This window comes from Osmerus mordax, chromosome 19 (genome assembly GCF_038355195.1).
Source record: "Osmerus mordax isolate fOsmMor3 chromosome 19, fOsmMor3.pri, whole genome shotgun sequence".
NCBI classification, from domain to species: Eukaryota; Metazoa; Chordata; class Actinopteri; order Osmeriformes; family Osmeridae; genus Osmerus; species Osmerus mordax.
The window spans coordinates 12,047,270-12,072,614 of NC_090068.1; the positions used below are offsets into that span (position 1 = coordinate 12,047,270).

The 25,345-nt window shown below is 44.5% G+C and overlaps 5 protein-coding genes across 5 annotated transcripts; all 5 read right to left on the reverse strand.

Annotated features, from left to right (window-relative positions):
* Positions 1–341: 341 nt before the first annotated feature.
* On the reverse strand, positions 342–3,153 carry LOC136962831 (protocadherin gamma-C5-like). Its single transcript, XM_067256725.1, has 2 exons — positions 677–3,153; positions 342–347 (listed from the first exon to the last, which is right to left on the reverse strand). Exons 1-2 carry the CDS (start codon positions 3,119–3,121, stop codon positions 342–344), a joined length of 2,451 nt encoding a protein of 816 aa, XP_067112826.1. The 5' UTR covers positions 3,122–3,153.
* A 182-nt stretch (positions 3,154–3,335) lies between these two features.
* Positions 3,336–6,352, reverse strand: pcdh1g22 (protocadherin 1 gamma 22). Its single transcript, XM_067256726.1, has 2 exons — positions 3,899–6,352; positions 3,336–3,371 (listed from the first exon to the last, which is right to left on the reverse strand). The coding sequence occupies exons 1-2, from the start codon at positions 6,350–6,352 to the stop codon at positions 3,336–3,338; spliced, it is 2,490 nt and encodes an 829-aa protein (XP_067112827.1).
* Positions 6,353–7,805: 1,453 nt separating this feature from the next.
* On the reverse strand, positions 7,806–15,996 carry LOC136962833 (protocadherin beta-3-like). Its single transcript, XM_067256728.1, has 4 exons — positions 13,690–15,996; positions 13,029–13,152; positions 10,846–11,816; positions 7,806–7,892 (listed from the first exon to the last, which is right to left on the reverse strand). The coding sequence occupies exons 1-4, from the start codon at positions 15,994–15,996 to the stop codon at positions 7,806–7,808; spliced, it is 3,489 nt and encodes a 1,162-aa protein (XP_067112829.1).
* A 738-nt stretch (positions 15,997–16,734) lies between these two features.
* Positions 16,735–19,726, reverse strand: LOC136962834 (protocadherin gamma-A11-like). The gene is made up of 2 exons (XM_067256729.1): positions 17,395–19,726; positions 16,735–16,760 (listed from the first exon to the last, which is right to left on the reverse strand). The coding sequence occupies exons 1-2, from the start codon at positions 19,724–19,726 to the stop codon at positions 16,735–16,737; spliced, it is 2,358 nt and encodes a 785-aa protein (XP_067112830.1).
* A 587-nt stretch (positions 19,727–20,313) lies between these two features.
* On the reverse strand, positions 20,314–25,290 carry LOC136962835 (protocadherin beta-9-like). The gene is made up of 4 exons (XM_067256730.1): positions 25,134–25,290; positions 24,081–25,007; positions 20,504–21,558; positions 20,314–20,349 (listed from the first exon to the last, which is right to left on the reverse strand). The coding sequence occupies exons 1-4, from the start codon at positions 25,288–25,290 to the stop codon at positions 20,314–20,316; spliced, it is 2,175 nt and encodes a 724-aa protein (XP_067112831.1).
* Positions 25,291–25,345: the final 55 nt, after the last annotated feature.

Sequence of the window (25,345 nt, forward strand, 5' to 3'; positions counted from 1 at the left end):
AAATCCAAGATACAAAAAATATGCCATGTGAAAGCAGTGAACGGCTTTTCAAGACTATATTTACCATAAAAGCCGTGGAAGTTATTATTATACAGTGTAATCAGCATCAAGAAACAAACAGTATCAAACAGAATCTAATTGCTAATTATATTTCAGCACAACCAATGAAGGTCATATCCTTCAGACATGTATATTAAGATTATAACTGTCATATGTAAAACACTTCATAATTGAAAAATCTATATGGGTTTCCGGTTAACATGTTATAGGATTAATATTATGATGACACAGAAGTCAAAATACGAGGAAGAGGAAATCAGAACCATGGACAGCGCCACAATCTAGGCCTGAGGGCGAGCGAAGAGCACAGCCCCTCAAAATACCCTCGTTTCCTCAAGTGCAAAAATAACTTATAACATTTAGGATGAAGGGTAGTCCTTTTAATTATTCGTGTTACTAACCGAAAACGTAAAAAGAGTAAGAGAAGAGCCCAGTTTTATCAAATGCAATGGACCCAAGCTGACAAGAAAATAAGTTGAAAGAAAAGGATGAATATGCTACCTCTGATATTAGGCTCAAAAACGTCAAACCGCATTACAAATAAAAATATATCGAATTAACGATGACTTAGTCACCAAGCAGACGAGAACAAATACAAATTTTGTGCCGAGCTCACCTGTTGACTCTCGAATGTCCACGCGCTGTCAGGAAGTGATGCGTCAAGCACGTTTATCATGTCCTTAAAGTCAGTGGTGCTGCTGGGCTTGACCATGGTGAAATCACTGAACTCTGACATCGGAGACATACACGACCTGAACGACTGGCTCTGAGACAACATGTCTCCTCCCAGGACCTCCACATACTTAATAGGCCCGTCACTGTTGAGCTGGATCTGCAGGTTTCTGTTGGGATTCTTGTATCCGTCAGAGTCAGCCCGTCTGATACAGCAACTCGAGTTGCTCCGACTGTTTTTAGCGCACTTCACCACTAAGATGAGGAAAGTCAACAAAGACAACACTGACACGGAGGCCAGAGAGACGATCAGATAAAAAGTGATTTTACTGTTCCGTTTGCTGGGCTCTGAAGTTTTGAGGTGAAAGTCTGAGATGGGCTCGTGAAGCCCGTCCTCTACAAGTATGTTGACAGTGACTGTGGCGGACTGGACCGGTTCCCCGTTGTCCTTTATCTCTATAAGCAGCCTCTGAGAGGAGTCATCCTGCTCTGAAACAGCGCGTTTAGTCCTCACCTCCCCTGTGTACAGATTCACGCTGAACAGAGAGGCGTCTGTGGCCTCCGCCAGTCTATAGGAAACCCAGGCGTTATGGCCCGAGTCAGCGTCCACTGCCGTTACTTTGGTGACGAGGTGGCCTGCTTTAGAGAACCGGGGCATCTTCTGGTGGGAGACAGAGCCCATGACAGCGGAGGGATAGATAACAGTAGGGGCATTGTCGTTCTGGTCCAAGATAAAAACATGAACCGTGACGTTACTGCTCAGAGACGGAGAGCCGTGGTCCTTTGCCTGCACCTTAATCTGAAACACTTTCAGCTTCTCATAGTCAAACGAGTGCATACTGTAGATGCTGCCGTTGTCTGAGTTTACGTAAAAATAAGATGAGGTCGAGACGTCTTGTACTTTCGTGCTTAGTATAGAGTATGATATCTTGGCATTTTCTCCTGTATCTGGATCTGATGCAGACACAGAGCAGAGTATAGACCCCGGAGTGAGATTTTCCTTCACGTAAATAGTGTATGACGGCTGATTAAAAACAGGCGAGTTATCGTTTACGTCTAAGATACGAACTCTAATTGTTTTCTCTGAGCTGAGAGACGGCGTCCCTTCATCGGATGCTCTAATCTCAACGGCATACTCTGAATTAGTTTCCCGGTCTAGAACTGCATTGGTCACCAAAGCATAGTTATTAGATATGGATGGTTTTAAAGTAAATGGTAAACCAGACGGTAAACTGATGCTAACTTTACCATTGCTCCCAGAGTCTATGTCTTTGGCGCTGATCAACGCAACAACAGTTCCAACAGGAGCATCTTCCTTAACTGGACTGGGCTGGGATTTCAAAACGATTTCGGGGGCATTGTCGTTCAAATCCGTAACGTCTATATTTACACTACAAATGCCCTGCATTGGGGGTACACCCTTGTCTGTTGCAAGTATGTCAAACTTAAAAGAACGCCTCGTCTCAAAGTCTATCTCTCCCTTCACCTTTACTTCACCGGTTTGGGGGTCAATACTGATTAGATTCTGTAGTGATTCCTCCGTATGAGGTCCAAATGAATACTCTATCTCACTGTTGACGCCTTCATCAGGGTCTACTGCTTTGGTAATGACAACTACAGTACCTGGTGTAGCGTTTTCAGCTAATTTGACGTCATATGTACTTTCATCAAAAACAGGTGCATTGTCATTACTATCCAACACGTGAATAGTTATTTCTGCTGTCCCTGATTTCGCTGGTATTCCGCCATCTACGGCTGTGAGCCGTAAGCGGTGCATGGCCTGTTTTTCTCTATCCAACGCTTTTTCTAAAACTAGTTCTGGGACTTTGGATCCATCTTTCTTTGTTTTAATATCTAAAACGAAATGTTCATTTTTACTGATGGTGTATGAACGTAATGAATTGGAGCCAACATCTGGGTCTTGGGCTGACTCTAAACGGAATCTTGCACCCGGCATTTTAGACTCGGGAATATTTAGAACGTTTTGACTGTTTAGAAAAACTGGTGAATTATCGTTTATGTCCTGTATCTCGATCTCAGCACGATACATCTGCAGTGGGTTTTCTACGATAGCTTCTAAAGGCAACAGACAACCGGCGCTTTGTCCACATAGGCTCTCTCTGTCTATCCTTTCATTAACAATGAGCTCGCCTTTCCCCATGTCCACAGTGAAATACTGCTTACCGCCCTCAGAGGTAATTCTCAGTTTACGATCAGAAATCTCCGAGATTTGCAAACCAAGATCTTTCGCAATGTTCCCAACAACGGATCCCATATCTAGCTCCTCGGGAACGGTGTAGCGCGTCTGCGCCTCTATTGTATTCCATAGCAGCGAGGACAGCGGCAACGCGCACCACAGTAACACCCTTATCTTCATTAAAGTTTCCATTTCCACCAACGTATCCTTAGATTAGGCAAAGGTTTTATATTCCAATGCATTGCAGGACGACGCAGCCAAATTAAAGCTATTATTTTCAGTAAAGATATATCTCCTATATCTCTCCTATATTTCTGTATCCGAGTGAAGCTCCGTCTCCTCCAGCTCTATAAGCATTATGTTGTGGATTGGGTGGAGGAGGAGGGACTAGATCTCTTTGTACAGTTCAGCACATGATTGGTTCACAGCGCTCCAATAGAGTCTGAATGGGAGCAGCTCCACCATAAAGAGACAGCACAGTACAGAGTGCAGCTGATTTAGTAGCATGTGGAGACAAGGCTGTTCTTTCACATTCTTATGTAAATCGATAATGCAAATATGTATATCACTATAGGTTTGACACAGTAATACATGGATGTTTGCTCATGAAGTTAATTGGTCTTGAAAGGCACAATACACCAAAAGCCCTAAAATACATGGAAGCAATAGCAACGTGATAGCCTACTAAAGTTTTACTGCTATAGCTGTCACCATAATTAAACGCTGTTGCCATTTCAGGTCCACGATTCTGGACAGCTCCACATTTCCGATAACAAGTAGCCTAGGCCTATCGTAAATGTTTAAGATTTACACCTCATATGAAACAGCATACCATGTGAAATGAATAAAAAAAAACACATTACATTAATCGAAAATATATAACGTTCCTCCTTGCACAATAGAAGAAGGAAAAAAAACTATTTGGTCAAGCACAACAAACCCAAGAAAACAAAGAATTTCTGAGCTCACCTGCTGACTCTCGAACGTCCACGCGCTGTCAGGAAGTGATGCGTCAAGCACGTTTATCATGTCCTTAAAGTCAGTGGTGCTGCTGGGCTTAACCATGGTGAAATCACTGAACTCTGACATCGGAGACATACACGACCTGAAGGACTGGCTCTGAGACAACATGTCTCCTCCCAGGACCTCCACATACTTAATAGGCCCGTCACTGTTGAGCTGGATCTGCAGGTTTCTGTTGGGATTCTTGTATCCGTCAGAGTCAGCCCGTCTGATACAGCAACTCGAGTTGCTCCGACTGTTTTTAGCGCACTTCACCACTAATATGAGGAAAGTCAACAAAGACAACACTGACACGGAGGCCAGAGACACGATCAGATAAAAAGTGATTTTACTGTTCCGTTTGCTGGGCTCTGAAGTTTTGAAGTGAAAGTCTGACATGGGCTCGTGAAGCCCGTCCTCTACCATTATGTTGACAGTGACTGTGGCGGACTGGACCGGTTCCCCGTTGTCCTTTATCTCTATAAGCAGCCTCTGAGAGGAGTCATCCTGCTCTGAAACAGCGCGTTTAGTCCTCACCTCCCCTGTGTATAGATTCACGCTGAACAGAGAGGCGTCTGTGGCCTCCGCCAGTCTATAGGAAACCCAGGCGTTATGGCCCGAGTCAGCGTCCACTGCCGTTACTTTGGTGACGAGGTGGCCTGCTTTAGAGAACCGGGGCATCTTCTGGTGGGAGACAGAGCCCATGACGGCGAAAGGGTAAATAACAGAAGGGGCATTGTCGTTCTGGTCCAGGATAAAAACATGAACCGTGACGTTGCTGCTCAGAGAAGGAGAGCCGTGGTCCTTTGCCTGCACTTTCATCTGAAACACCTTTAGCTTCTCATAATCAAACGAGTGCATGCTGTAGATGCTGCCGTTGTCTGAGTTGATGTAAGCATAAGACGAGGCAGAAACGTCCTGCACTTTAGTGTCTAGTATAGAGTATGATATCTTGGCATTTTCTCCTGTATCTGGATCAGAGGCAGTTACTGAACACAATATCGATCCCGGGGTTCCGTTTTCTTTCACATACACCGTATATAACGGCTGGGAGAAAACGGGAGCGTTGTCATTCACATCTAAAATTTCAACCTTTACTATTTTCTTCGCAGTCAATGACGGTGAACCTAAATCAACTGCGTTTAGAACAACTTCATATTCTCTGTGAGATTCACGATCCAAATGACCATTCGTCACCAGTGCGTAACGGTTGGAGACAGAGGCCTTCAGTGTGAATGGTGGGCCTGGCATCATACTCAACGTAACTTTACCGTTTTTACCAACGTCTAGGTCTTTTGCGCTGATAAGTGCAATGACCATACCAGGGGCTGAGTCCTCAGGTATTGGGCTACTTAGGGACGTTATTATAATTTCGGGAGCATTATCATTAACATCTAAAATATTAATTTTCACACTACAATGTCCGGCCATCGGTGGATTACCTTTATCTTTTGCCATAATGTCAAATTTATGCAGGGTCGAATGTTCATAGTCAAGCGGTCCTTTGACAGTGATGTCCCCGGTTTCTGAGTTAACGTCAAACAAGGCCATTGTTATTTCTGGTGTCTGATCTCTAAAGTAATACTCCACTTCACTGTTCAATCCTTCATCGGAATCTATTGCTTTTACGTTTACTATCAATGTGCCAATTTGTGTATTCTCAGGAACGGATAATTCATAAAAAGCTTTCTCAAACAGTGGCTCGTTATCGTTGTTATCCAAAACCACAACAGTGACTTCAGAGGTGCCAGAACGTGTTGGATTCCCTCCGTCTACAGCTGTTAGCACAAGCTGATGAACTGCCTGCTTCTCTCGGTCTAGTTGTGTCTTTAAGACCAGCTCGGGGATTTTTGTACCGTCTTGTGTCTTAATGTTCAATACAAAATGTGCATTTTCATTTATACTGTAAGACCGCAAAGTGTTAGAAGCAACGTCAGGATCACTTGCGCTCTCCAGCGGGAATTTTGCACCTGGATTAGTCGACTCTGCAATTTTTAGAATTCTTTCAGTTGTAAGGAAACTGGGTGAATTATCGTTTATGTCTTGAATTTCGATTTCAACCTGGTGTAATTGTAAAGGATTTTCAACGACGACCTCCAACGGTAACAAGCACTGGACATTTTCTCCACACAAACCCTCTCTGTCTATCCTGTCACTGACAACCAATTCACCCTTTCCCAAATCCACGCTGAAATACTGCTTCCCACTTTCTGAAGCAATCCGCAGTTTACGGTCATATATATCAGAGATGCTTAAACCCAGATCTTTAGCTAAATTTCCAACCACAGAGCCTTGGTTTAACTCCTCTGGAACGGTGTAACGAATTTGCGCCTCCGTTGTATCCATGAGAAGAAGAAAAATATACATCCACAGAACGTGCCACCTCCAATGGCATCGAATCCTGATGGTGGTTTCTTCCATTCTCCTTTTCACTGCAGATTCTCACCACACACAGCATGAAACACGTCTAGATCCACCGTCTTGCTTTCATCACACATATCGAAGACATGGAAACAGATCATCTTTTGTCTCCAGTCGTTGGCAGCTGAGCTCCCAGCTCTGAGCATGGTCTGGGTAGCGATGCTGTTGCTGAGGGGAGGGAGTAGATCCCTCACTACTGATCTGTACTGCATTGGCAGAGAGAAGCCCCTTTTCTAACCAATCACACACTCGCATTGCCTTAAAGACACAGAGTACTATTTCACTAGTGGGTTGCATTGGCTCGACTCAGGTTGGATTGTTTAGTGGACACCCCGGCCACCTACACAATGTAAAACAATGGTCTATGGTTGCTTCTATTTAGATGCTTTGACCGCATCCAGCACATTGTACGTCCTGCATTTCCTTTGGACTACACTTGTGATGCTTAAAAAAGATGAAGAAAAAAAAACAGTATGAACTGCTTCTGCTAATAGAACATATTCTTCACACATACTAATAACAACAGTGATACTAATTAAAAATGATGAATATACGTATTGAAAATCATAACCATAATAAAAAGGAATACAACCAATTATTATGTAGACCTACAGTACATGGTACAGTGTGACTATCAAGCCCTAATCCTGCTGTATATTGTTTCTGCCGTCGCGTGGCAGTGAGGTGGAAGCGCAGTCTGTGTGTGCGCAGCGCGTGAGGAGAGACTCAGAGTCCTGATATCACACACAGGAGGGGGCGAGAACTGGAGAAGGAAAGAAAGGGTGGGAGGGGGGAGCGACGGTGCGCATGACGTTAAAGAGGTGACGTTTATAGATTAAATAGATTTTTTACTCTAATCTGAAAATAATTCCAATACGGCAACACAATAACAACTGCCAACTTCATTTCACATATACGTAGCCTTGTGCATATAACACACATTACAGAGAACTGCCAAAATACAAAATCACACTTCCATTAAACCAAAACAAAATAGCCTGATGCATAATATTTGTATGCATTTTATCAGAATCAGAACCAGAATCAGAAAGGGATTTATTCGCCATGAAAGTTTGCACAGACAAGGAATTTGCTTTGGCAGGAAGGTGCATACAATAAACATATACCTAAAATTTAAATATGTGGACTAACTATACTAAGGGTACATAAACTAGCAGTACTAAGTGGGATAAATATAAGTTGCCGTAAATTACAATATAAAAATACAAAAATACAAATATTACAAAAAATACTACAAAAAATACAAAAAATACAAATGTACAAGAACTTTTAAGAAATTTTATTTTTCTTTCACGTTGACCACTCATCAAAACATCATGATTCTGTGCGAAAAACAAGTGACACATCATGACCCAATTTCGTGGCAAGAGACCAAGCCCTGAAGGACAACGCACCATGAGTGAGACGTAAGATCAAGCGCTCTAACCAGCTCTCAGCCTCTCAGCCTCTCAGCACTGCGCCGAGCGGAGCGTTTCAGCACCACGCAGGTGGACAGCGCCACACAGGCGGAGAGCCTGTGCTAGTGCATGCGCCACACACGAGTGACGTCAGCGCGTGTCTGAGAGCTACGTAAGCAAGAGAGCAGACAACAATCTCCCGAGAGGCTCAAATGGATGTCATTTACGAACAAAAACAGATGTAATGGCAATATGAATGCCATTCGGCGCCCACTAGATAGTAATTATTTGAGATTCACAACAAAGTTCATTGTGATGAGTTAGTATATATTCGAGTGTAGCGAAATAACAGATTATTTTCATCGGGGAAATTATTCCAGGCACACCCCACCCGCGTAACCTATATCACATGACTACCCTCTCGATGGCCACCATTTCGTAATGCTTTGATTTATTTAGAACAGCACTACTGCTGATGTGCAGGCAGCTGTGTGTGTGTGTTTTGGTGAAAGAGATTCACAGAGAGAAAGACAGGGAGAAATCAAGAAACAGAGATAGATTAGGAGGTAGAGAGGGGAAAATAAAGATATATCTAAATGTATTCTCTTACCTATTGCAGTGACAGCAACACAGGGGGCAGACACACATGGAAAAGAAAGTAAGAACAGTTTTGTTAACATGAAGCACATATCATGTTCAGTTATTTCTCAGATCTGTGACATGCTGAAGTATTTGCAGTTGTATGATGATGGAACAAAAGGTCATAAACATCCAGATGCCTCCAATTGCAAATAAGATGTCAGAAAAAATGTGGGCCACCACACACACATGCACCTACACAAACACACACATTATGTAAAAGCACACACACACACACAGGCTTACAAGTATGCACACGCACACAGCTCTCCCTTCCCCCCGGCTCAGCGCTGCCCTCCTGCAGGTCTGTCTGTGTGTGTGTGTGAGGGAGGGCTGAAACACATCCACCAGGTGGCACTCTCCTGTGTCTCTGCACTGTAAACCACAAGCCTAACCCTGCTCAGCTGACGCCCCTTCTTCCACGGGATTGGTGCAGTCCTTACTGTGATTCAACCAGTCGTCGTGGCAACAACCCCCGCACCACACACACACACACACCCATAAACCTCCATCTCTGTGTTCCTCTCCTCTGCTGGTGCAATGGCGTGTGTGTGTGTGTGACACCTCCCCTGCTCCCTCTGTCCTCCTCAGTGTTCACCGGAAGTTCAATCACTCCACTGTGTCATTTGTGTTTGCATAGATATAACTAGGAACGTACACTACACAATACATAGGCTGGTTTACTCTAATATAGCCCCCTGCACACATTCTCTCTACATAACTCAATCCGTTTGAACACAACAAACACATACACATGAGATATTCACATACCCTGACTTACTAGCCTTCACACACACACACAGATACAGTCTTGACTTCTCTATGTGACGGGAGGGGAGAGTGTTTTGGTGTTAGATGAGAACATGGCTGCACATATCCTCGCATTCACATCGCTCAAACCCTGCGACGTGCTACAAACACAGGGCGCAATCAGATACACAAATCGTTTGAAAACAAGTCCAGAAATAACAACGTTATCGTTTTCCAAGTCGACAATCACACCACTGGCCCGCTGCCACCACGGTACAGAGCTGTGTGTCTGATGAGGCGTTACCATAGCAACCTCACATGACCGGGGAGCGATTGTCCCAGGGGAGCCGGAGAACGGCACGATTAGAAACCGCATCCCTGAGACTTCAGTGAAGCACAACCGTCCGACCTTAAATCCAGATCCCCCCCCGCCCTTACAGTGAATATCTACCTAAACCCTATAAAACACCTAGGATACGAACAAATCTACCCTGGAAAATTAGGTTCAAATGTAAACAGGAAGCCAAGGGTACAAGGGCACATTCATAATTAAACAAGTACCGTATGCGTGTTGGCAGTATACGTCCTTCCGTAACTATGCAGTGCTTTACTGGCTAAACAACCCGAGAGGAAGTGATGCGTACTGTCTCCGGGCAGATGTGGATGTTTTGTCCTGATCAGCACTCTGGGCTGCACCATGTGTTACTACATTCATAAATAAAGCCCTCACAGTCAGAAGGCCTGGGAGGCTTTGGGACGCTATTGGGATCAGCACAACACCCTGGACAAGGTCTCAGACCCGGTGTGATGGGTGCTGTCCTTTTGTGAACATCAACATGTATAACGTACTGTAGCAGAGGGGGAGAGATAGATGGAAGGGGAGAGAGGGGGAGAGAGGTGGAGAGAGGGGGAGATCGATTGAAAGGGAGAGAGAAGAAGGGAGATGGAAGGGGAGAGAGAGAGATTGGGGGAGGGGGAGAGGAAGGGGGAGGGACTGTTTGTAAGAGGGGTTCCAGATAACAGAGCAGTTCTCCATACCAGCACAAGTCTAACCCAGAAGTGGAATCAAACCCCATGTTTAGTGGGAGAAACACATAAGCACATTATTGCAGCACAGAAACACACAATACTGGGCCAGTGTGTGAGAGAGAAACTAGGTCAGTCTACCCAAGCTCTGTGCTGTTCTGCACACAGGCAGAGAGAGGGAGGAGGAGAGGGTGAGAGAGACAGAAAGATGAGAAATTGATTTTATAAAACACGATGAGAGCACTAAAAAGGAAGTGATGTCATAAAGGGCCACACTCTGGAGGATGTTTACTTTATAGAATGAGTAACTGACACAGTGCAGCTCGGACCAGTTACTTTGGTGGAGCCAAAACGGATATGATGGCAGCCATTTATTGTCGGGCCTGATGTAAGTGCATGTGAGTGCAAGTGTGTGTGTAGAGAAGATAGGGCAGTGGGAGTTTCATCACAATGCAACACTGTGTGTGTAGCTACAACTCACACATTAGCTGCAGTTACTGAAGAAGCGATATAAAAGATAAGAAGCCATCTGTCATCCCTAATGTTCTTTAGACTCACAGTACTGCTACACCTGCTGACACACACACACACACACACAGTTCTCTGCCGAAGCGCTCCAGTTCTGCTTCTACACGTCACTGTGTGATTGCTTCATCTCACCTCTCCAGTGAAGTCTCCATGATCCTGCTCTGCGTGTTCTCTCTGCATAGTCCCCATGTGACTCACATCCACCAGCGTGCCCTGACTGTAAGGCCTTGCGAACTTCACATCACTCATCCTAGAGTCTGTGGTCCCACACATCTCATAGTTGTACACGCGCTGCAGGGTCCCTTCTGGGAAGACGGGAGGGTAATAGGGGATAACAGGGAGGTTGGCTGCTGATTTGTAAAACAGCCTGCTCTGTCTCCATCTGTAGATCTTCACAGAGATGATGGAGATGACCGAAAATATGAAGAGAATCGACACCACGGCCAAAGCCAGGATTAGATAAAATGTCAGGTTGTCGTTAAAGGTTTTGTCGTGCGTAAAGTCAGTGAATTCGGAGAGCACTTCCGGGAAGCTGTCAGCCACAACCACGTTCACAACCACTGCAGCTGAACGAGACGGCTGCCCGTTGTCCTCCACTATAACGGTCAGCTTTTGCTTCACGACATCTTTGTCAGTCACCTGACGTACGGTCCTGATCTCTCCATTCTGGAGACCCACTTCAAACAGCGCCCTGTCTGCCGCTTTCTGGAGCTTGTAGGACAGCCAGGCGTTCTGCCCAGAGTCCAGGTCAACAGCCACCACTTTAGTGACCAGATATCCCACATCTGCTGAACGAGGAACCATCTCTGCCACCACAGAACCGCCACTCTGGACCGGGTACAGGACCTGGGGCGCGTTGTCATTCTGGTCTCTGATGGAGATGTGGATGGTGGCGTTGCTGCTCAGCGGAGGAGACCCTCCGTCTTGAGCTTTCACTAGGACGCTGAAGGATTTGATTTGTTCGTAGTCAAAGTGTTTCCTTGCGTACAGCGCACCACTGTCTGCGTTTATTGACACGTATGAGGTGAGAGGGGCACCGTTCAGGCTGCCGTCCTGGATAAAGTAGGATACTCGTGCATTTTGTCCCTCGTCATCATCCGTAGCTCTCAATGAGAAGAAGGATAGCGATAGCGGGTTGTTTTCTGTAATATGGGCATCGTAGCTTTCTAATTCAAACTGGGGGGCATGGTCATTTACATCTGATATCTTCAAGGTTAGCGTTTGCTCACTTGAGAGAGCTGGCTTCCCTCCATCTACAGCACTGACTGTTATATTATATTCTGCTATCTGCTCCCTATCCAAAGTGGATTCAGTCACCAGATTGTAGTAGTTCGCTATTGTAGATTCTAATTTGAAAGGGAGACTGCGATCAATGGAACAGGTTACTTTAGCGTTGTCTCCCTGATCTAGGTCCTGCACGGTAATCATGGCAACAACAGTGCCCATGACGGAGTCCTCGGGCAAGGCACTGGAGAAGGACATGACTGTTATCTTAGGAACGTTATCATTCACGTCTATTACATCAATAACGATTCCACACGAGTCCGTTAATCCACCTTGGTCCTTTGCTGTTACTTTGATCCTGAATTGTTTGTTTTTTTCATAATCTATATCTCCAGTTACTCGAATCTCACCAGAGATAGAATCGATTGCGAAAATATCTCGTATAGAACTGGTGGAATGCTCAAATAAATATTCTACAACTGCACCAGAGCCCTCGTCTGCATCTGTAGCAATTACTGTTGTAACCAGTGTACCCTTTGCGGAATTTTCTGAAACTGATGCTTTGTAAGCAGGTTGACTAAATATTGGGGCATTGTCGTTCGCGTCTAGAACAATTACATTAATTCTGACGGATCCTGTTCTCTGAGGGTCTCCGCCATCGACAGCAGTTAACGTTAAAAGATGACGCGTTTTCTTTTCTCTGTCGAGGGGTTGTTGAAGTATCAGCTCTATATGTTCACTATCGTCCAAACGGCCTTCGCTCTTTATAATAAAAGGATCCGTAGGGCTCAATATGTATTTTTGGAGTGTATTTTTCCCCACGTCTTTGTCAACAGCGCTCTCGACTGAGAAACGCGCACCAGGCGCAACAGACTCCCTAATTTCCATTTCGATTTCCTTCTTCGAAAATACGGGACTATTGTCATTTATATCTTGTATTTCCACTGTAATTCTAAAGAGTTCCATGGGATTCTCTAAAATAACATTAAAACCGAAGCTGCACGCCGAAATGTCCCCACAGAGTACTTCACGATCTATTCTCTCCTTAACCAACAACTGTCCTTTCTCTCTGTCTAGTAACACGTACTCACTGTCCCCAGCTGTGAACACACGGGCTCTCCCGGATACCAGTCGCTGAGTATCAAGTCCCAAGTCCTTCGCTAGATTGCCCACAAAGGAGCCCACGGACATTTCCTCCGGGATGGAGTAGCGGACCTGGCCGACCACAGGGTCAATAGAATACATCCAAAACACGAAAACGCACAAAGGCCACCCCGCGTGCCAGCGACAAAACAAATACATTTCTCTCAATATTCCAGTTGCCGTTGCGGAAATGGCACTAGCAATGATGGACCAAATGCAAGCTGAACGTTACGTAGAACAGCAACTAGGTATTTGCGCGTTCCTGACTGAATTATTAAAGGAGTAGCCCTGTCCGCGATTATGATTAGATGCAATCAACAGCGGCACTTAGAGTTCATATAAAGTACTGCACTACTTAGTGAAGAAACAACAAAGAAATTCTATATAAAAATGTAACTTCAGTGATATCTGGCCACATATAAACAAAGCGAGTTTGTGTGTGTGGGGTGTGATGGTGGTGGTGGTGGTAGGGGTGGTGTGGAGGGGTTACGGGGGCTGGAGTGTGTGTGTGTGTGTGTGTGTGTGTGAGAGAGAGAGTTAGTGAGAGAGATTAATAGAAAGAGAGAGAAGAACGTATATTTCGTCTGCAATATGATTGCTTCATCTCACCTCTCCAGTGAAGTCTCCATGATCCTGCTCTGTGTGTTCTCTCTGCATAGTCCCCATGTGACTCACATCCACCAGCGTGCCCTGACTGTAAGGCCTTGCGAACTTCACATCACTCATCCTAGAGTCTGTGGTCCCACACATCTCATAGTTGTACACGCGCTGCAGGGTCCCTTCTGGGAAGACGGGAGGGTAATAGGGGATAACAGGGAGGTTGGCTGCTGATTTGTAAAACAGCCTGCTCTGTCTCCATCTGTAGATCTTCACAGAGATGATGGAGATGACCGAAAATATGAAGAGAATCGACACCACGGCCAAAGCCAGAATTAGGTAAAATGTCAGGTTGTCGTTAAAGGTTTTGTCGTGCGTAAAGTCAGTGAATTCGGAGAGCACTTCCGGGAAGCTGTCAGCCACAACCACGTTCACAACCACTGCAGCTGAACGAGACGGCTGCCCGTTGTCCTCCACTATAACGGTCAGCTTTTGCTTCACGACATCTTTGTCAGTCACCTGACGTACGGTCCTGATCTCTCCATTCTGGAGACCCACTTCAAACAGCGCCCTGTCTGCCGCTTTCTGGAGCTTGTATGACAGCCAGGCGTTCTGCCCAGAGTCCAGGTCAACAGCCACCACCTTAGTGACCAGATATCCCACATCTGCTGAACGAGGCACCATCTCTGCCACCACAGAACTGCCACTCTGGACCGGGTAGAGGACTTGGGGCGCGTTGTCATTCTCGTCGTCAATGAGAATGTTTAGTGTTACATTTGAGCTCAGAGGTGGAGAACCGCTGTCTTGTGCTCTGACACGAATTGTGATATTTTTCATTTGTTCGTAGTCGAATGAACGCACTGCATAAATGACACCAGTCTCGGCGTTGACTGAAATAAAAGAGGACATAGGAGATCCAGCGACTAATGTGTCTTCAATGAAATAGGATATCCGTGCGTTCTGATTCCAATCTACGTCTTCAGCACTAATTCTAAATATGGACGTTCCTGGAGAGATATTTTCAAGTACATGCGCGGTATACTCAACTTGTGGGAACATGGGGCTGTTGTCATTGACGTCAGACACTTTAAGGTGTAAAGTTCTGCGACTAGAAAGCGGAGGGGACCCGGAATCCATCGCTATGATGGTGATGTTGTATTCAGAGATTCTCTCTCTGTCTAGTGTTGCATCCGTTACGAGCGTATAATAATTTCGTAAGGATGACTTTATTTTGAATTGTACATTGTCGTCAATGGAACAGCTCACCTGGCCATTGTTTCCTGCATCCAGATCTTTTACGTTAAGGATGGCTATAGTTGTACCGGGTGGTGCGTCTTCTGCCACAGGACTGGAAAATGACATCACACTAATAGCAGGCGAATTGTCATTCACGTCTATGACCTCAACTATAACTTTACTTGAGTCTCCTAGACCTCCCTGGTCTTTGGCTTCTATGCCTATTTCAAATTTCTTAGCTTTTTCATAGTCGATCTCACCATTGACATATATCACGCCAGTTTGTTCGTCTATTGTAAATATATCAGCTATGTTACCTTTAAGATTCGCGAAGCTGTAAGTTATTTCTCCATATGATCCACTATCTGCATCACTGGCATTAACGGTAGCAATATATGTGCCCTTTGGTGCGTTTTCCATGACAGACACTCTATATACAGACTGGTTAAACAAGGGCGCATTGTCATTGGCATCTAAAACTGTAACCTCAATTTTCACCGAGCCAGATCTTGGTGGATTCCCACCATCAACAGCCGTTAACGTCAGAGAGATACGAGGCTGCTTTTCTCTGTCTAACGGCGTCTGAAGCACCAACTCTGCGTATTTCACCCCATCTGGACGAGAGTGCTGCTTCAGTACAAAATTATCATTACTAGACAACACATAATTCTGCAGAGCGTTTATTCCAACATCAGGGTCGTCTGCGCTCCCTAATAAAAAACGCGCGCCCGGTACTGCAGATTCACTGATCTCCAGACTTATTTCTTTTTTCTGAAACTCGGGTGAGTGGTCGTTAACGTCCACTATCTCTACCGTAACGTGATGCAGCTCCATGGGATTATCAAGGATGATTTCGAAACTAAAGCTACACGGGATCGTCTCACCGCAGAGCTCTTCTCTGTCTATCACTTCACCGACGACTAGAGTTCCTTTGTCCGTTTTCAGCTCAGCATGTTGTGTGCCATCTCCGGTCACGATACGAGCACGGCCTGCTCTCAGTCGCTTCACATCGATGCCGAGGTCGCTGGCAATGTTGCCAATCAGAGCCCCTTTCCTCATTTCCTCCGGGATCGAGTAACGCATCTGTGCGCGTGTGTACGGGGCGATGAACACAACGGTCATCCAGATCACCAGCCATTGTATTATCCGATATGCAGACGTATTCGCGGTGACTAACTCTTTATATTCCATGAGGATTATCACCGAAAATATATACTGACCAAAGATGTCGTCTTAAAATGCCTCAGAGAAATACAGTTGTCGAGATTTGTTTTTCAAATAATAGCTTTCCCTTCTCCTTTACTCACACACACACACTCCTCCGCCCTCGCGCATTTAACTACAGGCAATATCCTGTCATCATATTTATCAATTCCCTTCCCTGATCAACAGCGGCCCTTGCAGTTCAAAGTCAAGAAATACACCCAAAACATGAAACTTGTAGGATGTTCACTATTGCTGAATCTATCAAATACAACAAATAGGCCTATTACTAATGGCAATATATATTGCACCAAAAAGGGCACCTTTTCAGCTCAAGAACACGCATGTTCCGTATTAGCCGTTTTAACATGTATTAGCTAGACTTGTCTCTGATATGCCTATCTGCTTGACTGATATCTGCAACGTCATTTTGCTTTGTCAAAGCTCTAATTTAATATATCTATATTACAAATCAAAAATAAATAAAAAGATACTCAATTACGACTAGTCACAATTGCGTTGTTAATATCTGTCAAGCAAACTTATTAAAATGGTTTCCATTGCATCCGCAAATTCTTCAAAACGACCTCAGAATGAGATGCAGTGTGTCAGAACAGACTACGTCACAGACGCTGTCCGAAGTGCTGAAATGACACTCCACACGAAACGGAACACTTATCTTTATTCCCCAGACCTGATTTATGCACCTCGTTATGAACATTGAGCCACACAGGCTGATATGACTACAATATAGTAATATCTCATTTAAGTTCTGAACAAAACACTCAAAACAAACCAATAACTTGTTTATTTAAAGATGAGTGTCCATTAGCACCAAAGAACTGAGCTTTGTGCTTCAGCTGTGTGTGTGTGTATACACTGCACAGAGAGGGTAGTTGTTGAGTGTCTTTAGGTAAGGAAACAACTATCTTACCTTCATAGAGCCACACGATTGCCCATCAAGAGTGCATCAAAAAAGAAGAGAAGAAAAGACAAATTAGTGATTGGCACAAATATATACAATCTCTCTCTTTTCTAATTTAGTAACTAAAATCATCTGCAATCCATGGCTTTGGTTTCTTCCAGGAAGACATGTTTGAACGATATTGTCTGGAAACAAACACAAATAAAGGATGAAAGTAATCAGATGGCACAAATTACTTTTCAGATCTGTTTAGAAAACATCAACACGACTCGGTAGGAAGGATGTTTAGAAAACAACATGATTTTGAGATAATACCATTGTTGAATATTGGGATCCAGTTTCAACAGATTCACTGGTCTCCCCAAGGCTCTTCCTCAAAGTTGAATCAGCCTGCAGCGTGTTGTCATTGTAAGATCTGACAAACTTGAAGTCACTGGTGCGTGAGCCCGTTGTCAGGTAAGCGTCATAATTGTAAGAACTCTGCAGTGTTCCTGTTCCATCCACCTCTGCATAGTTAGGAGGGAAATACGTGCTGGGAATGGCCACAGCTCCATCAAACAACAGTCTAGGTTTCCTCCTGCGGCAAAACCTCACGGCCAGGATGAGAATGATGAAAGTCAGGAAAAAGGTGGAGACGGACACCAGAGCGATGATCAAGTAGGAAGTTAGTTTAGAATCCTTCCCCTCGTAAGACATGTCTTTCAGCTCTGGAACCTCAGCCAGGTTATCTGATATCAGTAGGTAAACAGCACAGGTTGTAGACATAGAGGGCTGTCCGTTATCTTTCACAGATATCACAAGGTTCTGCTTCATACCGTCAGAATCAGAAATGTCCCGCTGGGCCCTGATCTCTCCACTGTGGAGACCGATTGTGAAAAGTCCCGGGTCAGTGGATTTCATAACTTGATACGAAAGCCAGGCGTTCTGGCCAGAGTCAGCATCCACAGCTATCACCTTGGAAACCAAGGACCCTGCCAGAACAGCTTTGGGGACCATCTCAGTCATCAAGGAGTTCCCTGCTGGAGCAGGGTATAATATCTGAGGAGAGTTGTCATTCTCATCTGCTACGAAGACGCTCACAGTCACATTACTGCTGAGTGGAGGAGAACCGTTGTCTCTGGCTACAACCTGGACCTTGAAGCTCCTAAACTGTTCATAATCAAATGCTCTCACGGCATGGATCACCCCCGTGTCTCCGTTAATGGATACATATGAAGACACGGGGACACCGTTGACCTCACTGGGCACTAGAGAATAGACCACTGTGCCGTTCTGTCTCCAGTCTGGGTCTCTGGCAGTAACAGAACATATGGAGGAGCCAGGCTTGTTATTTTCACTCACATAGGCGCTGTAGGATTGTTCTTCAAACACAGGAGGGTTGTCATTGACGTCAGAGACAGATAAATGAATAGTCTTTGAGGAGGATAAAGGTGGAGACCCCTCGTCAGTAGCAGTGATAGTTATGTTATAATCTGATATCAGCTCACGGTCTAATTCACTGGTAGTTACTAAGGAATAGTAGTTTTTAATGGAGGGGGTTAGTTTGAAAGGAACATTCTGCTGGATGGAGCAGCGGACCTGTTTATTGACACCAGAGTCTTTATCCTGCACATTAATGATGCCCACCTCTGTGCCTGGCAACACATTCTCAGGGATGGGATTGGTCAGAGATTTAATAGAGATAAGTGGAGCATTGTCATTTACATCTGTTATTTCGACTATCACATTGGTAAAAGAAGTCAGACCAGAGTTATCTTTAGCTTGTATACTGAAATCATATATTGACTCCTTTTCGAAATTCATCTTTCCGACAACACTAATTTCACCAGTTTTGCTATTGAGAGAAAATAATTTCTTTACATCGTCTGTGATTGGACCAAATTCGTACGTCACTTCCCCGTTCAACCCCTCGTCTGCGTCTGTGGCAGACACAGTAGTTACTACATAACCTATTGGGGAGTTTTCAGGCAAGCTGACTTTATATTCACTCTCACTAAATACTGGTTTGTTATCGTTAGCATCTAGCACAGTAACGTGTATAATGACAGTGCCGGATCTCGGTGGAGTTCCTCCATCAACAGCTGACAGCAGTAACGTCAATTCTTGCTGTTGTTCGCGATCTAATTCGTTTTCTAAAACAAGTTCCCCATGCTTTCCCCCCCTTGGATTAGTATGAACAGCTAAACTAAAGTGATCGTTTCTTTGTAATGTGTAGCTTTGGACTCCGTTAACGCCTATGTCCGCGTCAAGTGCCTGATTTACCGCAAAGCGAGCGCCTTTGATTGCAGATTCTCTGATCTCGAATTTCACAACCTCTTGCACGAATTGTGGAGCATTATCATTGATATCTTGAATCTGCAACACGATGTTATGTGATTCTAACGGGTTCTCCAGGATAATTTCATATTTAAGGGAACAGGAAAGCCTCCTGCCACAAAACTGCTCCCTGTCTATCATTTCAGCGACGATCAATTCCCCCGTGTTCAGGTTAATATCACAATACCGTTTACTTTCACCATCGACATCCAGGCGAGCTTTCCGAGACAACAGTCCTTTAGCATCAAGTCCCAGATCCTTGGCTATATTTCCTATTACCGACCCGCGTTTCATCTCCTCAGGAATAGAATAGGTCACATCGCCATAGCTGCTGCGCAAGAGCAGAGGAAACAAAGCCAGCCAAAACATCGGTGAAGAGACAGAGAGGCCCAGGTATTCCATTCTCCAGAAATATGTAGACAAATACTGCATGTGATGCTCTTATCCTGGTTTATCCTGCAAAAATGTACACACTACCTCGACGTTGAAATGACAAAAACACCAATAGTTTAATCACGACGTACACGAAGTCTGCGCACATAAGTGGGTGGAGAGAAACGTGAAACATCACTTGCTGGTAGATAGCGACACTCTGTGTACTTTACTAAAACTGCATAAAAACGTGAACCACAACCGCACTCACAGGTTCCATGAAAGACATGGGTCTGCCAAGATGAAAGTGGCGCAAAACCTTCATAATAACTGAAATCAAGTAGTCTGAAGTCTAACGTTAGATCAATGATACATGCCATTTGATACTTTATTGTAAAGTAAGATGTCATATGCATTTCTACTGAGGAAGATATATACAATTGAGAACTACTGATTGCAGACTGGTTTATGATTGAGGAGCTGGTCGATAGAAACAAGGCTAATATTAAGTGAAGCAGTATGACTTTTATTTTTATTTTTTTTACCCCAAGACGGTTACACACGTTATTTAGCACAACCTCTGTTCAAGGCAAGTAGAGGGCCACATTGCAGTCACTACGCTGACCGAATCACAAGGGAGCTGTCCCTATGTTGAGGTGCTGAAACAGGAACGCGTTTCCTTAACAAACCTACAGTGCAGTAGAACAGAACAGACATCAGCAGATCCTGCTAATTTTATCCACCACAGACAGAATCTCCATGAAGGGTTCTTACCTCGTTAGATTCTCCTGCTGTGTTCAGTGTGGTCATACTTCCTTCCAAAAAATGATCTGGACTCATTTTTAGTGTCATTTCGGCTGGCAGCGTGTTGTCGTTGTAAGATCTGACAAACTTGAAGTCACTGGTGCGTGATCCCGTTGTCAGGTAAGCGTCATAATTGTAAGAACTCCGCAGCGTTCCTGTTCCATCCACCTCTGCATAGTTAGGAGGGAAATACGCGCTGGGAATGGCCACAGCTCCATCAAACAACAGTCTAGGTTTCCTCCTGCGGCAAAACCTCACGGCCAGGATGAGAATGATGAAAGTCAGGAAAAAGGTGGAGACCGACACCAGAGCGATGATCAAGTAGGAAGTTAGTTTAGAATCCTTCCCCTCGTAAGACATGTCTTTCAGCTCTGGAACCTCAGCCAGGTTATCTGATATCAGTAGGTAAACAGCACAGGTTGTAGACATAGAGGGCTGTCCGTTATCTTTCACAGATATCACAAGGTTCTGCTTCATACCGTCAGAATCAGAAATGTCCCGCTGGGCCCTGATCTCTCCACTGTGGAGACCGATTGTGAAAAGTCCCGGATCGGTGGATTTCACAATCTGATAAGAAAGCCAGGCGTTCTGGCCAGAGTCAGCATCCACAGCTATCACCTTGGAAACCAGGGACCCTGCCAGAGCAGCTTTGGGGACCATCTCAGTCATCAAGGAGTTCCCTGCTGGAGCAGGGTATAATATCTGGGGAGAGTTGTCATTCTCATCTGCTACGAAGACGCTCACAGTCACGTTACTGCTGAGTGGAGGAGAACCGTTGTCTCTGGCTACAACCTGGACCTTGAAGCTCCTAAACTGTTCATAATCAAATGCTCTCACGGCATGGATCACCCCCGTGTCTCCGTTAATGGATACATATGAAGACACGGGGACACCGTTGACCTCACTGGGCACTAGAGAATAGACCACTGTGCCGTTCTGTCTCCAGTCTGGGTCTCTGGCAGTAACAGAACATATGGAGGAGCCAGGCTTGTTATTTTCACTCACATAGGCGCTGTAGGATTGTTCTTCAAACACAGGAGGGTTGTCATTGACGTCAGAGACAGATAAATGAATCGTCTTTGAGGAGGATAAAGGTGGAGACCCCTCGTCAGTAGCAGTGATAGTTATGTTATAATCTGATATCAGCTCACGGTCTAATTCACTGGTACTTACTAAGGAATAGTAGTTTTTAATGGAGGGGTTTAGTTTGAAAGGAACATTCTGCTGGATGGAGCAGCGGACCTGTTTATTGACACCATAGTCTTCGTCCTGTACATTAATGATGCCAACTTCTGTGCCTGGTAACACATTCTCAGGGATGGGATTGGTCAGGGATTTGAGAGAAATAAATGGAGCATTATCGTTAACATCTAAAATATCAACTTTAACGTTAGCAGATGAGCTGAGTCCTGAATTGTCTTTAGCTCGGATGCTGAATTCATAAAATGACTCTTTTTCAAAATCAATCTCACCGATTACGATTACTTCACCCGTTTTGGGATTCACAGAAAATAATGTATTCACGTCGTCTGTTATGGGACCAAATGCATACGTCACTTCCCCGTTTGCCCCTTCATCTGCGTCAGTAGCAGACACAATAGTAGCAACATAACCTATAGGGGAGTTCTCATACAGATTCACCTGATAGATATTCTGACTAAATATTGGTTTATTATCGTTAGCATCAAGCACGGTGACGTGTATAACAACAGTACCGGATCTTTGCGGATTCCCTCCATCTACAGCAGTAAGTAGTAACGTCAATTCTTGCTGTTGTTCACGATCTAATTCTTTCTCTAAAACTAGTTCACTCTGTTTCCCACCTCCAGGATTACTGTGAACAGCTAAACTAAAGTGATCATTCCTTTGTAATTTGTAGTCTTGGACGGCATTCAGGCCTATGTCTGCGTCAAGTGCTTCATTTACAGGAAAGCGAGTGCCTTTGACTGCCAACTCGTGGATTTCAAATTTGACAACGTCTTCGCTGAATTGTGGAGCATTATCATTGACATCTTGTATTTGCAAAACGATGTTATGTGACTCTAAGGGGTTCTCCAGGACCATTTCATATTTCAAAGAACAGGAAAGTCTCCTGCTGCAAAGCTGCTCCCTGTCTATCATTTCAGCGACGATCAATTCCCCCGTGTTCAGATTAATATCACAATACCGTTTGCTTCTACGATCAACATCCAAGCGAGCTTTCCGAGACAATAGTCCTTTGGCATCGAGTCCGAGATCCTTGGCTATATTTCCTATAACCGACCCGCGTTTCATCTCCTCAGGAATAGAATAGGTCACATCTCCATAGCTGCTGCGCAAGAGCAGAGGAAACAAAGCCAGCCAAAACATCGGTGCAGAAACAGATAGACCCAGGTATTCCATTCTCCAGAAAGATGTAGACAATTCCTCTAGGTATTGCTCCTACACAGGTTTATCCAGGGAAAAAATATACACTCTACCTCGTCGTCTAAATGACCAAAACACCACTGTTCTTAATCACGACGTACACGAAGTCTGCGCCCATAAGTGGGTGGAGAGAATCGTGAAACATCACTTGCTGGTAGATAGCGACACTCTGTGTACTTTACTAAAACTGCAGAAACAGTGTGAACCATATCACAATCACCTACAAAATAATCACTGTTAAGTCTACCAAGATGAAAATGTTGCAAAGCCTTCTATTTAACCGAGATCAATGACTCTAAGGTGTAATGTTTTATTCATTATGGATGCAAATGTAGGTCTATGCTTTCGTGTTGAGTAATGTTTCTTAAGTATTACTTTATCAACTCCGAATTGCAACTCGATTGTGGTTACTATTGTAATAACTATTATAACACATGAAACATGCCTGTCATTAAGATAACTATCAAGATCATTCATAAAAAACGTGTGAAAGACACTTAAAGTGACAGACACGCTGTCCATTACAGCTTCAAAAGGAGCACAGTGCCAAGTTAGGCTACTTTGAATAGACTGACAGAACCACACGGTAGCTGTCCGGTTGTTGTTGTGCTGAAAACTGCACGTTTCGGAAGTGGCACAGCGGTATACAAAAGTATTCAGAAGATACAATCAGGAAGTAAGGTTTGATATATCTATCTGTGTGACAATGAAAACGAATAATAAATGAATAATAGGTGACTTTTTTCACAAAGAAAGTCAAGGCCTACAGCACTTTAGACCACCACGTTCAAATTAAGACAAGCTAAAACCTGTTGTTCTTACATAAAAAGTTCAAATAAATAAGTCAATATATCGTTTTGACATAAAATACATTTGCCATTCAATATGGATTTCACCAACTACATGAAATACAAATATTACTTTTAGCTGGTTGTTATGAAGTTAGGCAGAAAATGCAGCTGAATCTTCTAATTTTATCTACCACAGACAGGATCTCCATGAAGGGTTCTTACCTCGTTAGATTCTCCTGCTGTGTTCAGTGTGGTGATACTTCCTTCCAGAAAATGTTCTGGACTCTTTTTTAGTGTCATTTCGGCTGGCAGCGTGTTGTCGTTGTAAGATCTGACAAACTTGAAGTCACTAGTGCGTGAGCCCGTTGTCAGGTAAGCGTCATAATTGTAAGAACTCCGCAGCGTTCCTGTTCCATCCACCTCTGCATAGTTAGGAGGGAAATACGCGCTGGGAATGGCCACAGCTCCATCAAACAACAGTCTAGGTTTCCTCCTGCGGCAAAACCTCACGGCCAGGATGAGAATGATGAAAGTCAGGAAAAAGGTGGAGACGGACACAAGAGCGATGATCAAGTAGGAAGTTAGTTTAGAATCCTTCCCCTCGTAAGACATGTCTTTCAGCTCTGGAACCTCCGCCAGGTTATCTGATATCAGTAGGTAAACAGCACAGGTTGTAGACATAGAGGGCTGTCCGTTATCTTTCACAGATATCACAAGGTTCTGCTTCATACCATCAGAATCAGAAATGTCCCGCTGGGCCCTGATCTCTCCACTGTGGAGACCAATAGTGAAAAGTCCCGGATCAGTGGATTTCACAATCTGATAGGAAAGCCAGGCGTTCTGGCCAGAGTCAGCATCCACAGCTATCACCTTGGAAACCAAGGACCCTGCCAGAGCAGCTTTGGGGACCATCTCAGTCATCAAGGAGTTCCCTGCTGGAGCAGGGTATAATATCTGGGGAGAGTTGTCATTCTCATCTGCTACAAAGACGCTCACAGTCACGTTACTGCTGAGTGGAGGAGAACCGTTGTCTCTGGCTACAACCTGGACCTTGAAGCTCCTAAACTGTTCATAATCAAATGCTCTCACGGCATGGATCACCCCCGTGTCTCCGTTAATGGATACATATGAAGACACGGGGACACCGTTGACCTCACTGGGCACTAGAGAATAGACCACTGTGCCGTTCTGTCTCCAGTCTGGGTCTCTGGCAGTAACAGAACATATGGAGGAGCCAGGCTTGTTATTTTCACTCACATAGGCGCTGTAGGATTGTTCTTCAAACACAGGAGGGTTGTCATTGACGTCAGAGACAGATAAATGAATAGTCTTTGAGGAGGATAAAGGTGGAGACCCCTCGTCAGTAGCAGTGATAGTTATGTTATAATCTGATATCAGCTCACGGTCTAATTCACTGGTAGTTACTAAGGAATAGTAGTTTTTAATGGAGGGGTTTAGTTTGAAAGGAACATTCTGCTGGATGGAGCAGCGGACCTGTTTATTGACACCGGAGTCTTTGTCCTGAACATTAATGATGCCCACCTCTGTGCCTAAAGCCATATTCTCAGGGATGGGATTGGTCAAGGATTTGAGAGATATAAATGGAGCGTTATCG

Bases quoted from the DNA above. Each gene is read 5' to 3' on its own strand.
- LOC136962835 (XM_067256730.1), bottom strand. From the start codon at position 25,290: ATGGCTTTAGGCACAGAGGTGGGCATCATTAATGTTCAGGACAAAGAC. The intron at 21,559-24,080 runs GTGACTTCAAGT...CTGTGTTTGAAG, and splicing joins GACAACGGGCTCACGCACTA to AACAATCCTACAGCGCCTAT. The intron at 20,350-20,503 runs GTAAGAACCCTT...TGATTCGGTCAG, and splicing joins CAGCAGGAGAATCTAACGAG to CGTAGTGACTGCAATGTGGC.
- LOC136962833 (XM_067256728.1), bottom strand. From the start codon at position 15,996: ATGCGTTACTCGATCCCGGAGGAAATGAGGAAAGGGGCTCTGATTGGC. The intron at 13,153-13,689 runs GTGAGATGAAGC...GTGGTCGGCCAG, and splicing joins ATGGAGACTTCACTGGAGAG to GTCCGCTACTCCATCCCGGA. The intron at 7,893-10,845 runs GTGAGATGAAGC...CGCATGCACTAG, and splicing joins ATGGAGACTTCACTGGAGAG to CACAGGCTCTCCGCCTGTGT.
- LOC136962831 (XM_067256725.1), bottom strand. From the start codon at position 3,121: ATGGAAACTTTAATGAAGATAAGGGTGTTACTGTGGTGCGCGTTGCCG.
- LOC136962834 (XM_067256729.1), bottom strand. From the start codon at position 19,726: ATGTTTTGGCTGGCTTTGTTTCCTCTGCTCTTGCGCAGCAGCTATGGC. The intron at 16,761-17,394 runs GTGAATCTGTTG...GTGTCATTTCAG, and splicing joins GAAGAGCCTTGGGGAGACCA to CACTTCGGACAGCGTCTGTG.
- pcdh1g22 (XM_067256726.1), bottom strand. From the start codon at position 6,352: ATGGAAGAAACCACCATCAGGATTCGATGCCATTGGAGGTGGCACGTT. The intron at 3,372-3,898 runs GTGAGCTCAGAA...GCTCCCATTCAG, and splicing joins GGACGTTCGAGAGTCAGCAG to ACTCTATTGGAGCGCTGTGA.